The sequence below is a fragment of the Pipistrellus hanaki genome (genome assembly GCF_964339955.1).
Source record: "Pipistrellus hanaki genome assembly, chromosome: 5".
NCBI classification, from domain to species: Eukaryota; Metazoa; Chordata; class Mammalia; order Chiroptera; family Vespertilionidae; genus Pipistrellus; species Pipistrellus hanaki.
The window spans coordinates 18,468,738-18,487,008 of NC_140507.1; the positions used below are offsets into that span (position 1 = coordinate 18,468,738).

The 18,271-nt window shown below is 45.4% G+C and overlaps 1 protein-coding gene across 1 annotated transcript in view; it reads left to right on the forward strand.

Annotated features, from left to right (window-relative positions):
* CCDC69 (coiled-coil domain containing 69) overlaps positions 1-18,271 on the forward strand; it is a 31,245-nt gene that overhangs the window by 9,065 nt on the left and 3,909 nt on the right. Inside the window, exons 2-7 of the mRNA XM_084884077.1 lie at positions 6,015-6,084; positions 8,825-8,931; positions 9,444-9,531; positions 16,294-16,367; positions 17,546-17,647; positions 18,113-18,232. Of these exons, the coding sequence (XP_084740203.1) occupies positions 6,015-6,084; positions 8,825-8,931; positions 9,444-9,531; positions 16,294-16,367; positions 17,546-17,647; positions 18,113-18,232 (561 nt within the window). The remainder of the gene's footprint in view (positions 1-6,014; positions 6,085-8,824; positions 8,932-9,443; positions 9,532-16,293; positions 16,368-17,545; positions 17,648-18,112; positions 18,233-18,271) is intronic.

Below are 18,271 nucleotides of genomic sequence, written 5' to 3' on the forward strand. Positions count from 1 at the left end.
TTGGGCAGCCACGTCCTACTCAGACCAGGTTTGCTTGAGGTTGAACCTAGAGCAGGGCTCTAATCTGCTTGACAACCAGGGCCTGGATCCAGAACTGTGTGTGTTATCAAGAGACAGGCGTCCTGTTTCCAGCCTTCTTAGCAGAAGGGCTACCTGGGAGTTCAGAAGGACTGAGAACCTCTGTTCCAACTCTGACCCATCACAGATGGAGAAATGAAGGTCCAGAGAGGGAATGGGACTTCCTTAAAGCCACACAGCAAAGCTGGAACCCAGGTCTCCCAGCCTCTCCCCTAGTCCTGGGTTCTCTCCTCCCCTCCCCCAAGTTTCCATTGACTCGGGAAGCTGCCATCCCTCTTCCAGAGCTCAACCCAGATGTCCCACCCCTGTCCCAGGCCTTCCCCACCCACCCCAGTCCCCCGGCTGTGCTTTTGGACGGGAAATAGTCATGTCTCCCTCCCTGCTCCGGTCCTCTAGCACTGCAGGGTGAACTCTGCTCCATGACCTCCAAGGAGGAAGCGGCCAGGGTCCAACCTGGGGATTTTCCATGAGTGGCTGCTTATCAATTCCTACTCAGCACTGGGCGATGTGTCCTCAGGTGTTTATGAGCGTCAGAATCACCCAGAGATTGTAGATTGGAGCCTCCCAGCACACTCACCACTCTCAAGGTCTGCAGGCCTAACACTGGGCCTGGGGTGTATGTTAAGCCAGCACTCCATGTGGTCCTAACACAGCAGGCCCATAGGCCACATTTCTACAAATACCGCCCTGGGCATCGTAAGGGGGCAAATCCGTAGTAGATTTCACAAATGGTCCCTGTCCTCAGAGAGCCCCTTGACCTAGCAGGAGGAACACAAGTAGTCAGGTAAGACCCCATATGTCTGACTGGGCCCTGGAGATTAGAGCTGATAAGAACTGACTCAGGCCTGGGGAGAGATGACGGAGAAGTGATAGATGAGCTGGGCCTGGAGTTCTGAGAAATTGTTGGCTGTGCAGGCATGCCTCATTTTATTGTGCTGCACTCTATGATGCTTCCTAGATGTTGCATTGTTTTACAAATTGAAGGCAAGACCCTTCCCCAGCAAAAATATTACAACTCACCTGATTGTGGTGGTCTGGGACCAGACTGTCAGTATTTCCGAGGTATGACATGCTGAGGTCATCTTGAGCACCTTGGGATGTACATGGTGGGTACAATAGATAGTTTGGGTTTGGGTTTGGCCTAGAAGATTTGCCAACATTAAAAAAAAAAAAAAAAAGTGATACTATTTCATGTTGGCAAGGTGGCTGTGAAGCTGGCCTTGTGTGCTATTGGTGGGCGAACTGATTGGTAGAACCGTTCTGGAGGGCAGAGCCAGTACTTTTAGGTAAAAAAATCTTACACATCTGTATGTTAACTGAAGCATAATTTGGAAATTGGAAAATAGAAATAATCTAAATACTCAACAGTAGATTATTGATTAAATGATTAAATCCATCCATAGAGATGTAATACCTTGGTCATTAACACTAATGATTTTTACAGAGTACTTAATGCCATGTAGTAAATGCTCATAACCTATTTGAAAATTTAATATGTAAGGAAATAATGTAATATTATAATAACAAATAAATGTGTGTATGTTGCTATTACTATAATTTGAAAAATGTTTACAAATATTTAAATATTAAGAAAATGGGCTCCAAAATATATAAATGATTCATATAACTCAACAACAAAAATAAACAATGAAAGAACAGGCAGAGGATCTAAATAGACAGCTTTCCAAAGAAGACATACAGATGGCCAACAAGCGCATGAAAAGATGGTTGGCACCACTAATTATCAGGAAATGCAAATCAAAACCACAATGAGATATCGCCTCACACCTGTTAGAATGGCGATGACCGAAAGAAAAGCCATGACAAGTGCTGGAGAGGCGTGGAGAAGAGAGAACTCTTCTCTGCTGTTGGTGGAACTGTAAACTGATGCAGCTACTCTGAAAACAGTGTGGAGAGGCCTCAAAAAATTGAAGACAGAACTACAAAATGATCCAGCTTTTCCACTTCTGGGTGCTCATCCAAAACACTAATTCAGAAAGGTATCTGCTCCCTTATGTTCATTGCAGCATTATTTAAAACTGCCAAGATCTGGAAACAACCTAAGTTCCCATTGATGGATGAATGGATAAAAAAAAAAGTTGGGGCACACCCTGGCTGGTTTGGCTCGGTGGATAGAGCGTTGGCCTGTGGACTGAAGGGTTCCCGGTTTGATGCCAGTCAAGGGCACATGCTTGGGTTGTGGGCTCAATCCCCAGTGGGAGGTGTGCAGGAGGCTGCCGATCAATGATTCTTTCTCATCATTCATGTTTCTCTCTCTCTCTCCCTCTCCCTTCCTCTCTGAAATTAATAAAAATATTTTTATAAATGGGGAGGGGGGCACATATATAGAATGGAATACTACCTGGCCATTAAAAAAAAAAAAAAAAAAAAAAAAAGGAAAGGAAATCTTGCCATTTGCAACAATATGGATGGACCTTGAGAGTATTATGCTAAGTGGAATAAGTCAGAGAAAGATACGTACTGTATCATTTTATTTAGATGTGGGAACTATACAACAAGTCAAATGAATAAGCAGAGCAAAACAAAAACCTTAGAGATAAAGAGGACCGATTGGTGGTTACCTGAGGAAAAGGGGGTGGGAAAGGGCACCATGGGTGAAGGGGGTCAGTTGTGTGGCGATGGATGGGAACTAGATCTATGGTGGTGGTAGTGATCGCTTTGTAGTGTATGCAAATACCAAGTTTTAATGTGTACCCCTGAAACTTACATAATGTTCTATACCAACTTGACCTCAACTAAAAAAATGGGGTGAGGAGAAGGATGGCAGACGGAGGGCAGACCGTGACAGGCTTTGAGAGTCATTCTGAAGGAGTGATCCTGGGGTGGTTTTGTCGGGATCTGGGGACTCCGGTGCAGGCCACATCCCACCTCTGGTCTGGAAGCCATTCGTGAAGGAGAGTGGTGCCCCTTCCTCTGGTTGTTCTTCGGGGGAAAAGCATTTTTCGTGAGCTTTATGATCTTATTTCAGGCAACCTGAGGCCCCTGGCTGCCTCAGCGAGCTACCAAAGCCCTGTGGAGTCTCTGTTCCTGCCATCCTTTCAAACATATGCAGTGTGTGAGCTCTTAGGACGTGCCAGGTATTAGAGGTGCTTTATCTCCTCTAACCCTAAAAACCACCTCAGGAGGGAACCAGGGTTTGGAGAGGTCATACATCACTCAGGGTTCGATTTAGGATTTGAATCCAGATCTGGGCCGCCCGGAGCTGGTGATCACACTGCTCCAGTCTCTAGCGCAGTGTTTTTCAACCTTTTTTGGGCAAAGGCACACTTGTTTCATGAAAAAAATCACGAGGCACACCACCATTAGAAAATGTTAAAAAATTTAACTCTGTGTCTATATTGACTATATATAAAGTAATTCTCTTGAATAGGAATCAAATAAACACAAAGAAAGTATTTTATAATTACTTTATTATGAAATATTAAGTAAACAAATTAGTGAAAAATTATAAAATTCTTGTCTTGTCTGCACCTACGGCACACCAGGCAACATCTTGCGGCACACTAGTGTGCCGCGGAACAGCGGTTGAAAAACGCTGCTCAAGCGTTCTGAGTGCCCCGGGGGAAAGGAAGACCTCCTCCCCTCCCCTCCCAAAGGAGGAAAGGGATTGTCCAAGTGCGTGGAAGAGCCGTGACAGGAGCTCAGGAATTCCCACTCCCATAAAAACGTTGCTTCAATTAATGGAACCAGGGGTGGCAAGAGGGATGAGACAACCATCTGTGCTTATCTCCCTCCTTCCTCCAGCCCAGGGGGAGAGGCTGGCTCCTGTCACTTCCCCAGATTCCCGTGTTGACAGCCTCCCTGGCTTGTGCCTGGCCCAGCCATCTCCCTCTCCCCTGGGAAGGGAGGGCCGAGTCTTCGCAGGGTGGGTGGAGGACTCTGTGGTCAGGCACGCCCAGCTGCTGCGCAGATTTGGGGCACCAGGGCCTGGGGGAGGCACCCTGCCTCCCTCAGTGTGCTAGGGGCTCACACCGTGCCAGGAGCAGAATGTTCTAGAATCTAGGAGCCTTCCCTTCGCTTATCTTCCCTCCCCAAGCACAAGTATGCTTTCTAACAGCATTCAGTGGTTCTTGAGTTCATGAAATTGTTAATAATTTTTATTCTGATAATTACATGTAAAAATCTGTTCCAGTTTTTCTTTTATAGTGATAATTCACAATTGAACATTTTCATAGCCTTTTCATGGGCCAACTTATTATTATTTTTTAATGTTTCTCAAAATGGGGTCTAGAATATCTTTTCTTTCTTTTTCTTTCTTCTTTCTTTCTTTCTTTCTTTCTTTCTTTCTTTCTTTCTTTCTTTTAAAGAATATCTTGAGAAGTGTACAAAAAGGATTTACATTATTTTGCTTTGGTTCTGGTCCAGTGGTCAGTGCCAGATATTGACCAAATAGTCACCTATCTGAGGTGAAATGAGAAAATGAAAGGTGTGAGAGTTTGTGTAACCTTGGATAACAATGTCATTCCCTTTTCCTGGAAGAACTGGTTTTGAGTTTTTCTTACTATATTTTGCAAGGTTAAAATGTCCTCTATTTTATGAAGTGAGTGGTAGTCTGCAAATAATTTTTCATCCCTTTTGCTTAAGAACTCTCCAGTAAACATATTACTCATTTGCCCTGGCTGGTGTGGCTCAATTGGTTAGATGCTGCCCCATGCACCGAAAGGTCACTGGTTCTTCAATTCCCAGTCAGGGCACATGGCTGGGTTCAATCCGCAGTTGGGGTGCATACGGGAGGCAGCCAATCAATATTTTGCTCTCATGTCCATGCTTTTCTCTCTCCCTCTTTCCCCATTCTTCTTTCTCTAAAAATATATTTTTTTAAAAAAATTATTCATTTGCCCTTGCTAGGAAGCTCAGTTGGTTGGAGCATCATCTGGTAAACCAAAAGTTTGCAGGATTGATTCCTGGTCAGGGCACACACCTAGGTTACAAATTCAATCCCCGGTTGGGATACATACAGGAGGCAACTGATGGATGTTTCGCTCTCACGTTGATGTTCCTCTCCCCTCACTCCCCCAATTTCCCTCCTTTCTTCCCTTCCTCTGTCCCTTCATCTCTAAACATATCCTCAGGTGAGAATTTTTTAAAAATTTTGTGAAAACCGAAAATCTGGAAGCCACTTACACTGTGATCTAGAAAGCCCTTTGCATCCATCAGTCTCATTTGATCAGATTCAGCCAACGCTGGCCAAGGCTGGTTAAATCACCTGTTAGATCTGGCTCAAATACTTAACTGTCAATTATGCCCTAACCTACCTTGCTGGAGGCCTGACCTACCTTCTCCTCTTTAAAGTGGGGACATTCCTATTTCCCACGGTTGCTCTGAAGATTAAGCTAAATAGTGTAGACAGCATAGTGTCCACCCAGTACATCCCAATTCAGTGTCTCACCCCGTCTGGCAAGGTAAGTACTTCTGCCTCTTTAGGGCTGGGAAGCAGGCCCTTCCAGCGGAGATAAACACGGTAAAACCACGGCCTGGACTGCTGATGCTCTGCCCCCAACACCACAGAACTTGAAGGACAACTTGGCTGGACGTTGTGCTAGCCACGGGCCCTGGGAAGAAGGGGGAATTGTCCCTGAACTGGAAGTTGGGAAGTTTTAGGGCACCTGAAGGTCATAGCTGGGGTGAGGGTAAAAGCAGAGTCTGGCCAATCCCGGGAGAAGGAGGAAAAGGCCTTGGTTTGGGGCAGGAGGACTCAAACCACACAGAGGCTTTTCCTGGCCATGGTGAAAAACCCGTGTGGGAACTCCTTCCCCTCAAAAGGCGTGCTGCCTCGGGATGGGGAAGTGGGGGGCCTACATGGTCCCGCACAGCGGAAGTCCTGTCTTGCTTTGGAAGAAGGACACTGTAGCAGCCATCCTCACACTGACCTCCCACCCTCCGCCTCCACCTCATTGCTGTGCCGTTTCTTCCAGAGACGCCGGGAACCAGATCAGCCACCCAGACCGGAGCCCCAGGAACTAGGTCCCCTCAATGGGGACACAGGTGAGTAGCCTGCTCCACAAACGCCTTCCCTGACATCCACGAGGTTTCCTGCTTTATAATTAACAAAGGTGACATCGCCACATAATTGTCTCATGAGATTTTTTAGATAGGTGACATTCATAGGAGTATCGTGTCTAAAATCAGGGAGGTGATCGTCCTGACCTGTGCTTTCCTGTTCTGGGCTGTGGATACCACACCTGAGTTTATTTCCTCAAAGTGCATTTTCAGAGGGATCCAGGAAAATTGGAAGGATTTCAATGAAGGGAGAATGGCGTATAAGGAATCTGGAAATTGGGCCCTGGAAGGAGCAGTGAAAGGAACAGAGGATGTTTTACTGAGTGTTTGAAGTGCCCTCAATGGAGAAGAAACATAAGCCTTGTACAGCGTGACCCAGAGGTCAGAACTAGGGCCTCCAGGTAACAGGAACGGGCAGGCAGGATTCAGTTCAGCCTCAAAGGATGGTTTTGTGTGGGGGTTGGCGTAAAATCCTCAGAGCTGCCTGGTAATAGAATGAGTTCTCCATCGCTGAAAGTGTTTAATTACAGCCTGGAGGCTGTCCGCGATATTGTAGATGAGGCTCAAGTACCAGATAAACAATTGAACCAGAAATCAGTTTCTCTCGCCTGGCTGTACATGAGAATTGCCTGGGGAAACTTCAAAGATACAGTTCCTGGGGCCCCGTCCCCGACCAATGAAATTAGAATCTCTGGGAGTGGGCTGGAGAGCCTGCACTGTTAGGGATGATATGTTTGTGAGTAGTGAGCTTCTCGGTAGCTAGGGCCAGTCGGTCCTGGTCTTGTGAACTAACATTTGGAACCCTGAGCCGAGTGATCTGTGAGCTTGTGTGGGGCTCTCTGAGCTTGTGGGGGGCTCTCTGAGCTTGTGTGGAGCTCTCTGACCTTGTGTGGGGCTCTCTGATCTTGACCACTGTGACTGCCAGGACCAAGGGCGCTGACTCGCTTCCTCTGCCCCATGGACTGACCTCAGTGTTGGCTTTTCACTTAGCAGCCCCAATCCCCATATTTCTCATCATACCCTACCCGGGCCCAGCCTATGAAGGTCTGTGATCATAACAGGAACATGCAAACAACACTGGTATTTGCCTCTAATGCTTGCCATGAGTCCCGAGGAACAGTTGGAGGCCATTTAGTGAACACTGAGCACTTCCAAATGCTCAGCACCACACTTACTGCTTTTCTTTATTTAACCTTTTTTTCTATTTGATTTGAGGGAGAGAGAGAGAAACATTGACTTGTTGTTCCACGTATTTATGCACTCATTGGTTGATTCTCATATGTACCCTGACTGAGAATTGAATCTACAACCTTGGTGTATCCAGTGAAGTTCTAACCCAATGGTCAGCAAACTGCGACTTGCAAGTTTGACTAATGAGTTTGCCAACCACTGTCATATACTACCCTTTACCTCTTTGCACACAATATGCCACAATTGCCTAATCCTCACAGCTTCCAACTACACGATAACATTTAGTCTAGCAGTGGTCAGCAAACTCATTAGTCAACAGAGTGGCAAACTGTGGCTCACGAACCGCAGTTTGCCTACCACTGCTCTAACCAACCAAGCTACCTGGCCATGGCACACACTCACTGCTTTTCGTGCATAATCAGATGAATGGGGTGGTAGTGGACTCGGATTGCATTGGCTCCTAGCCCTTCTCCCTGATTGTGAAGTGGGAATCGCAGGCCAATTGCCTAACTCCTCTGTCCCTCAGTCTCCTCACCTGTGAAGTGGGAATCATCATGCTGCCCACCACTGGGTGGTTGTGCAGACTAAGTAGCACCTGTGAGGCATTTGGAGCAGAACTGGGCACGAGCCCGGGCATGCTGAGCTCTGGGTGTTCCTTACCTGCTGTTATTATTTCTATTGCCATTGTTTTCTACTTGAATCATTTCGATAGCCCCGTGAAGAATGTGTTATTATTGTCCTGATTTCACATGTTGAGTAACTGAGCCACAGAGGGGATGGGCCGCTGCCTCAGATCCTCCCCAGAGCTTGTTAAGACTGTTTGGAGTTTCCCTAAGCAAGAGCTAGACTTCCTGTTTGTGGCTCCTTCCTGCTCAGGCAGCTCCTCGCCATCCAGCTGGGGAAATGCTAAAGGCCAGAATCAGACACTCACAGGCCCCAGCAGGTGAAGCTCATAGGAAGAGGTGAGGGCTGTGGGGACAGCAGAGCCCCCTCCTGGACGAGGGCGGCAGCTGCTCCTCGCCCCAGCTCCCACTTGACAAAGGCATACACTGCCAATTCTTTGGCTTCTGCAAAAAAGCTGAAAATCTGTAGTAAGTAACAGCTACCCAGTCATTAAATATCAACAACTACCTGTGTTTCCCCGAAAATAAGACCTAGCGCATGGAAAGATAAGACATCCCCTGAAAATAAGACCTAGCGCAACTTTGGGAGAAAAAAATTAATATAAGACACTGTCTTATTTTCGGGGAAACAGGGTACTTTCTTTTTAATTTGGATATTGGGTAGGGTAGTTGGGTTGACCCTGTCCTGTAAGTGAGCAGCTGTTCCAACACGACACCACTGGCCCTGCACCGAGGAGCCTGCAAAGCCCGAGAGGCTGGGGCTGCCTCTGGAGGTTGATCTCCAGCTAAGACCATTCCTGCAAGGGATCAGGGTTCTCACCCCTCAGCTCCGGCCTCCCACGCGCTCTGTCGCTGTGATTACCCCACTTCCTCCCAGTGGGATTTTACTTATTTTGCTTTTTCACCTGTAGCCACGACTGTCCAGCTCTGTGCATCTGAGGAGGCTGAGCAGCACCAGAAGGAAATTGCCAGGCTTCTCCAGCAGCACGAAGAGGACAAGAAGAAATGGGCACAGCAGGTACGTCCCAGCCACTCTCCTTTCCTCCTGTTCCGTGAGCCTTACAAAATCCAAGAGTGAGGACCGACTTTTGGCTTTATTGTTGAGGTAAGTATCTCCTACTCCTTTGTCCAAGAAGGGAGTTCTTTATCAGTTGAACAAATATCTCTAACTGCTTGTTTCATTATATTCATTTATGTTTCATTATATTTATTATATGCAAAGGAAGGTGCAGAAACACTAACACAGTAGAAGGGCTTCCTATCTTGAGTGGGCATCAGAATTAGAAGACTCCTAAGTCCCTTTCCTAGGTAATTCTCAGGGATCCCCCTCTAAGCCCTAAAGAAGGCAGTCAGTCACTCCTGCTATATCTAGGGGGTCTTGTGCCCTCTCTGAGCACTCTGTTGAGGGGGTGGGATTCTGATCACCTAGCTCCAGGAAGCACCCAAGGGACAGTGAGTGGGTAAGTAGGCTCTGCTGAACCTGCACCTGAACCTGCTCAGTCTCATCCCACTTGGCACTCCCGCCCCCAGGTGGAGAAGGAGAGGGAGCTAGAGCTTCAAGAGAAACTGGATGAGCAGAGGAGAGTCCTGGAAGGCGAGCATGAGGCAGCCTTGCAAGGTAAGGATGGAGCCGTGCTTAGGGAGGGTGTGGGCGGGCCTCCTTCTGGCCCATCTGCCACGTCCACAGGGGGGAGTCCCGCCATCCCTCCTCCTGCCTCTGCTTCACCAGCAGTTGGCAGCCGCAGGACTGCAGTCTGTAGGCTCCGTGGCTGGCCCTGTGGGGCATAGCTTTAAAAGTCTGACATCAAGCTTGGTGTCACCTTAGTTGGAAGGTGGTTTGTTTGTTTGTTTTCTTTTCCATTTTAAAAGCTGTTTATATTCCTTAAAGGACATTTGGAAAACCTAGACATATAGGAGGATGTTTCATATTTCTTCCCCACAATAATGACAGGGCTTACAGTTTCCGGTTAGATTGATCATTTCTTTCAAATAGCTCCCTTTCCTCTTATATCACCAAATGTGGACCTCATAGAAAATGCATAATCTATAGATTAAACAGAAAGATCCTATTGCGTAGTGGTTAGGATCTCGGACTCCACAGCCATCAGCCTTGGGTTTGAATTCTAGCTCTGCCACTTAGCAGCTGTGTAACCTTGAAGCTTTGTTCGTAGGGTGTTTAATTTAATGTTTAGGTAAATAGATAGAATTTTGCACGATATTGAGCAAATAATTCTTAGCATTATTATTTTATTATTGAGAAGATTAAAATTGTGTGCAGTTCCACCCAGAACTGGTCAGTTACCCCTTCGATATAGATCTCTTTCATTTGGGGGGTATATACGTAGACTATACATCTTTACACACACACATACTTTGGGGGGAGGAGATAAATTATTGTTGTTTTACTTTGAATTGCCTTAACAACTTATTAAACTTCTGCGGCATCAGTTTTAGTAACAACATAGCATTCCAGTGTGCACCCTTGTTCATTTAACCGGGCCCCTTTGGACAGGCATTTAGATCATTCCAAACGTTTGCCAATTTTTACAATAGTGGTGACACTTACAGGTGTGAACCCCATTTTGTAAAAAAAAAATGTGGCCACATTCCACACCACTGTCCATCCCCATCACCACCATCCAGTTCCAGAACACTCTCATCACCCAGCAGTCACTCCACAAGCGCCCTCCCAACGCCCAGCCCCTGGCAAACACCCACCCGCTGCCTGCTGCCGCATCTATTCTGGACACCCATATAAATGGAAGTGTGCAACCTGCGGCTTCCCTCACCCAGCACGTTCCGAGCCTCATTCGGACTGCAGCATGCATTTGTGCTCCATTCCTCCGTTGCTGTTGTTTTGCCCGTTTTACAAAGCACTCCGTTTCGTTTTATTGGCTGAGTAATATTTCATTACTATTGGCCTGGATGCACCACACGTTGTTGCCATTCACTGGTTGGTGAACACACGGGCTACCTCCTCTCTTTGGCTGCTGTGAATGGAGACACTAAGACCCGCACCTGCTTGAGCACCTGCTTTTGGTTCCCCTGGGTGTGCACCCAGGAGTACAATTGCTGGGTCACGTGGTAATTTTATGCTTAAATTTTTAAGAAACCACCAGGTGTTTCCCACCGTGGCTGCCCCATTTGACGTTCCCACCAGCAATGCGAAGGGTCCCAGTTGCACCACAGTGTTTTCTCATTGTGGTTTTGATTTGCATTTCCCTCATGACTAATTTTGCTGAGCATCATTTCATGCCCTTGTTGACCATTTGTACATCGTCTTTGAAAATTTACATATTTTTAACATATTTTTGTTGGTTTCAGAGAAGAAGGAGATGGGGACAAATATAGAAATATCAGCGATGAGGAAGAATTATTATTTTTAAAATATGTTTTATTGTTTTTTTTTACAGAGAGGAAAAGAGAGGGATAGAGAACTAGAAACATCAATGAGAGAGAAACATCCATCAGCTGCCTCCTGCACACTCCCTACCGGGGATGTGCCCACAACCAAGGTACATGCCCTTGACCGGAAACAAACCTGGGACCCTTCAGTTAGCAGGCTGATGCTCTCTCCATTGAGCCAAACTGATCAGGGCTACATATATTTTTGATGCTATTGAAATTAACCTAGAAAATGTTATGCCAGTTTTCCCTTTAATCATCAGTATTTGCATGACCTTTCCCCAGAATTATTTATCTTTCAAAAACACGTGATGATTAGTTGTAGGTAAAATTTTGTACCCTGTTCTTTTTACTTTAACATTCTATAAAACATGTGTCCATATAATTATGCTGCCACTTACATGTTTATGAAGGCTAGACAATTGCATACATGGTTTTTCTTAAGTTACCAGGAGTCTAGCTAGACATCTAGGTTTTAACTACTATAAATAACACTGCACTGAACGTCTTTTGCATAAAGATTTGCACACATTTCACATGATGTCCTCAGATTCCCAGAAATGAAATAACTAGAACAGAGGTCTGAACAATTTTAAGAATCTTGAAATATATTGCAACATTAGCACAAAATGTTTTGAAATGGAATTGAGGTCCTCACCCTGGGAATTTGAAGAGTTGTGTTTTAATATTAATATACCTCATGAAACTGGGCCTGTCTCTTGACCTCAGTGTACTTTTTGTGAGTCTAAAATCTACCTTCCCTGCCTCATAAGGCTATTGTGGGAAAATAACTGTTCCCCAAACCTTGCTTTGATAGGATTTTTAGCATTATAAATATATTGATAAGAAAAATGCCCTATTATAAAACCCTAGAGGAGAAGGGACTGTCTATCTTAAGTTCTTCTCATCAGAATTCTTTCCTGCTTATTATTAAATTTCTTGGCACATATTAAGTGCTACATAAACATGTATTAAATGAATGTACAGCGTGGGGAAAATATATGGGCTTTGTTTGGGAGAAGGTGTACAGGTAACTGGGTGAGGATAATGGTGGTTTTCCACATTCGATGACCTTTATTTTTTTCTTTTATTTTCTACTAGAGGCTTTTGTTTTTATGTTTAGAAACAAAATTGACTCTTTGGGGTATACGATTCCATAACTTCTAGCACATGCATAGATTCATGTAACCATCACCATAATCTGGTATAAAACAGTTCCATCACCCCCAAAAATATTCTCTCAGGCTGCCCTTTTGTGCTCATATCCTCCTCTACCCTCCCCCCCCCCCCACTGATCTCTTCTTCAGTTATAGTTATGTCTTTTTGAAGCTGTTATATAAACAAAATAATACAATACCATTCATCCCGATGCCTTTGAGATTCATCCAAGTTGTTGCATGCATCATTAGTGTATTCATTTTCATCTCTGAGTTGTATTGCATTGTTCACTCATTCACTTGTGGGACATTTGGGTTGTTTCCAATTTGAGGCGATTATGAATACATCTCTTCTGAACATGTGGGTACAGGTTTTTGTGTACCCATTTCTCTTGGGTAGGAGTTGGATTGATAGGTTACATAATAAACGTAGGTGTAGCTTTATGAGAAAAGGCTAAACTGTGGTCCCAAGTGACCACCATTTCATTCCATCAGCAATGCATGAGTCCTACTATTCTTTCTTGCCAATACTTGTCAATATTTTTCATTGTAGCTGTTCTAATAGGTGTGCAGTAATATTTCTTCATGGGTTAAATTGACTAATGATATGGGACACCTTTTCTTTTGTTGCTTGTTATTTATATATCCTCTGGTCAAATGTCTTTTCAAATATTTTGCCCATTTTAATTAGCTTGCTTGTTCTTACTGTTGAGTTTTGAGACGTCTTTATATTTTTGGATATGAGTCCTTTGTATTTGCAAATATATTCTTCTAGACTGTGTATTTATTTGTTTGTTTTTTTCATTCTCTTAACAGCAAAACTTTTAGTTTTTATAAATTCCAATGTATTATTTTCTATTTTATTCATTACTAGAGGCCTGGTGCACAGATTCATGCATTGGTGGGGTCCCTCGGCCTAGCCTGTGGGGATCAGGCCAAAACCTCTCCAACATCCCCTAAGAGGTCCCAAATTGTGAGAGGGAGCAGGCCAGGCCAAAGGACCCCACGATTGGGACCAGGGAGGAACCACAGGAAGGCTCTAGGGTACGTCTGGCCTATCTCACCCAGTCTGATCGCCAGACTCCAGCTAACTTACTGGTCAGAGTGTTTGCCCCCTGATGGTCAGTGTGTATCATAGTGACTGGTTGAATGATCAGAGAGACAATGATCAGACAATTAATATATATATATATATATATATATGCTTTTGGTGTCATTTTAAAAACTCTTTGCTGAACCCTGAGTAACAAAGGTCTTCTATGTTGTCTTCCAGAAGTTTTATGGATTTAAATTTTGCATTTAGATCTATGTTACCTATTGTCTCTTTTACTATATCTCTTTCTCTCTGTGTGTGTGTAATCATTGCTCTAATAATTAGTGTATATAACAGTCTACTTAAATTAATATTTTACCACTTCAAGCGGAATATATTGTAGAAATCTTACCATCATGTATGTCCCTTTAACCTCTCCCCTTTTACTTGTACTTGTCTGATGTCTTACATCGACATACATTGAATAGCCCATCAGACAATGTTATAATTTTTGCTTTTAACCATCTATCATGTTTTTAAAAATATATATTTTATTGATTTTTTTTTAGAGAGAGGAAGGGAGAGGGATAGAGATTTAGAAACATCCATGAGAGAGAAACATCGATCAGCTGCCTCCTGCACACCCTCTACTGGGGATGTGCCTGCAACCAAGGTACATGCCCTTGAAATCGAACCTGGGACTCTTGAGTCTGTAGGCAGATGCTCTATCCACTGAGCAAAACTGGCTAAGGCCATCAATCGTGTTTTAAAGAGCTCAGGGAAGAAGAATAGCCTGTTATATTTACCCAGGTATTTACCAGTTCTGTTGCTCTTTCTATATTCCTGAAGTTCCAGGTTTCTCTCCTGGTGTTATTTGCCTCTGTCTGAATAATTTTCTTGAGCAATTCTTTTAACACAAGTCTGTTGGTGATGAATTTTTATTTTTTTTTTTTAGTATGCCTTCATCTGAGAATGTCTTTATTTTACCTTCTTTCCTGAAGAATATTTCTATTGGATTTAGGATTCTAGATTTATAGGGGTGTGTGTGTGTGCGTGTTTTTTTTTATTTCAGCAGTTTTTAAATGTGCTTATTCCTTCTAGTCACTAAGGTTTCTAATGAGAAATCCACAGTTGTTCAAACTGTTGTTTTCTCTAAATAAGACACTATTTTTCTGAATTTCTATTTTCCATTCTTTCTAAGAGTACTCACTCTGACTTCATGGAGCTTTTATAATGTCTGTCTTAAGTCTCTGGTAACGATTCTGTGGTGTCTCAGTATTGGCATCTGTTGGATTTCTTTTCGGGCAAATTAAGATTTTCTTTTCCTTTTTAAAAAATATTGTTTTTATTGACTTCAGAGAGGAAGGGAGAAAGAGAGAGAGATAGAAACATCAGTGATGAGAGATAATCATTGATTGGCTGCCTCCTGCATGCCCCCTACTGGGAACTGAGCCTGAAACCCAGGCATGTATCCTTGACCAAATTCGAATCCGGGACCCTCAGTCTGCAGGCCAACACTCTATCCACTGAGACAAACCAGCTAGGGTGAGATTTTATTGCTACTTTGTATGCTAAGTATTTGGGATTGTATGCTGAGCCATTTTTGGATTCATATGCTGAGCAATTTTGTATTGTCTCTTTTTGCATATTTGAGTACATGAGATTCTGGATCTTGTTTAAATCTACTGATTCAGTGGTACTTCAAATTCTGGTTTTCTTGCCCAGTCGGCCTGCCATCATTTACTTTTTGGGGTCTAGAAACAGCAGCTTCGTTTATTCTGTTCAGGTTTTATAGCCACATTTAGTCAGAGACTGGATGGAGTGTGCTTCCCCCTTCTTACCTGGAACCAGAATCTGTACTGATGGGCAAATTAATTAAGCAAATTAGACCCATATTTTATTTTAAATAAGCCTATACTTTTTATATAGCTGTCTTTTCCATTTTTGACAGCCCACATTTCTATTATTGAACATTCCTTTCTCTGTGTCACTGCCCACTCGGACAGACCCCTTCTGCACCTGGGCCTTTGGCTGTATTAAACGTTCCTGTCCTCTGTCCTCTTTCCCATCCCACTATTGATTGGTCATTTCTGTGTTGTCTTCTTTTGGTTAAGACATGGTTGGAATTTTCCAGAAGGTACTTTGTCGAGGAGGTGGGAGGAAAAATATAACTGTATTGATTTGGGGAATGGATAAATCCAGCTCCGCATAGCACTGCCCAGCCTGGAACGTCCTCGCATGTCCTTTTCTTGCCCCTTAGAGACATGAGGCCAGGCTTATTGACCCATTTCACCATCGAGGTAAAAGCACTTCTAGGGATTTTAAGTAAAATATCAAGGCTCCTCCATTTTGAAGAAGCAGGATCCGGACCAGGTAGACTTCCGAGCCCCCAATCTAATGTGCTTACCATGGTTTGATGAGTCATAACTCAATGATTCATGACTTGGTTAACCCAGCTTACAAGACACTGGCCCTATGCATTTTCCACAGCATGCTGTGGACTGAGGTGGACAGTTTGACGTAAGTCCTTTGGATCTTAGCCCCAGTGGCATGTGGATGGCACCCACAATCTGCTAGGGTTCATGGTTCCTCGCTGGACATAATTTGTTGCCATTTCCATGAGCTTTTATTAGATATCTACTTTATTTTCGACACGGCCCCAAGCCCATGAGATAGGAGGATGGATAAGTGCATTCCCACACTCTTGGCCTCTGAGGGCCTGCCAGAAGGCTTTAGGGTGGAGTGTCTGGGTGTCTAAGCTCACGGAGGTCTCCTTTCCCTACAGTCCTCCGGGCCTCACAGGAGCAAGAGAAGGAAGCCCTTACCCACTCCTTCCAGGAGGCCAAGGTGGCCCTGCAGGTAAGAGGCGGGCCATGCCAGTCTCCGTGACAGGAGGGGAGGACTGCAGGAAGGCAGCACGGAGCCCCGAACAGGCGAAGCTGGCGGCCTCTACCTGGGCCTGAGAGACAGGCTGGATTGCCTTCATGTATCCAGACCCCTTGGTATGACAGCCAAGCTTGAGATTAGGGCTGGCCTGTTTTTCTAAGGATTGTTGGGAGGATCTTGGAGACGTCATGGGCTGCTGCCACCGTGGGATGAGACTGGTGAGCAGATGGATGACTGGGACCTGTGGAAGCGTGAAAGAAGGCATCCAACCCAACCTGGCTGGTCAGGGATTTCCTAAAGGGAGTGAGATCGATATCAGAGCCTAAAGGATAGGTCGGAATTCTTCAGAAGAAGGGTAGGAAAGGTGCCTTATGCAGAAAACAAAAACAAAAACAAACCAGTGTGTACTTCCTGGTATTGGGGCTATAAAATAAAGGCACTGGGAGGGGCCGTCATCATCTTCTTCCTGCCTCTCCAGCAGACAGGATGGCGGCCCACCCAGTCCCCAGCTTAAAATCTAAAAACAAACAAAAACAAACACAAAACAAAACCAGTGTGTTTCAAGGCATGAAGGAGAGGGGCAATATGGAATCCCTGTGGGACTAGAAGAAGCTCAAGATGCCTGGGGTGTAGCGTAGAGTGGGAGAGAGAACTGGGGCTGGAGAGGTAGGCACAGGGCAAACGCAGGGGAACCTGGGCATCCTATTAAAGGGTTGCGTCCTGCACTAAGGGTAACAGGCAAGGTGGAGGTAGAGGAAATTCCTGGCAGGGGAAAGCTGTGGAGGCCAGAATGCACCTTACAGGTGGAGGAGGGATGTGATCTTTGGCTGCAGGAGGTGGTGTGTAGCTGGAGCCGTGGAGATAAACCTGGGTGAGTGTATTGAGCCCGGTTTGGAGGTGCTGTGAATGCCAAGCTAACACCAGCCTTGAATCCCAGGACATTGTTCCCACGACTATGGAGGGGCCTTAAAGGCTTTAGGACAAGAGGCGGGGCTGGTGTGTGCCAAGCAGTGGTTGAAGTGGTTTGCGCCTGCTTCGTTGGGTGTGGTAGAGCAGGCAGGCCGAGGAACCCGAACGGGTCCCTCTCGGGGAGATGGAGAGGTCACCCACTGCCTCTGTGAGCCAGGCGTTGATCATCGCTCCTGCTCCAGGAGACCATCGATGGACTGAGCTCTCAGCTGGAGGCCTTCCAGGCCAAGATGAAGAGGGTGGAGGAGTCCATCCTGAGCCGAGACTATAAGAAGCACATCCAGGTGGGTGGCCCTACACCTGGGCCCTTTCCTTCTGGAAACTCCAGGGAGGCCAAGGTCTGAGCCACAGGGAAGGCCAGGCCCTCTTCAAGGACCGGGATCAGGCTTGACATTCTTCTCTTCACAAGGGACCGGAAGAAGCAGGGTCACGTGTCACTGGGGCAGGGGAAGCAGGGCTCAGAGGGACGCATGTGGGTTATAAAATGCTCAGACTCTGGATTCAGGGAGAATTAGGTGCAAACAGCAAACCAACCACTCAACACGGCAACTTAACCTGTCTGAGCCACGGTTTCCTCATCAGGGGATTATTGGGATAGAATGAGCATGTTAAGCACTTCCCACGGGCCAAGAAAAAGAGGGGACTTCTGTAAGTCAAACCATGAGTTGTTGGAGGCAGAATGGGGAGGAGGGAGACAGCGCGTGCCCTCTACCTGCTGGACTGACGAAGCCACTCATGTCCCTGTCTAGGATTACGGGAGCCCCAGTCAGTTCTGGGAGCAGGAGCTGGAGAGCTTGCACTTTGTCATTGAGATGAAGAATGAGCGAATTCATGAGCTAGACAAGCGGCTGATCCTCATGGAAACAGTGGTACGTGGAGGAAGCGATGGGGGGGTGGGGTCAAGAGGG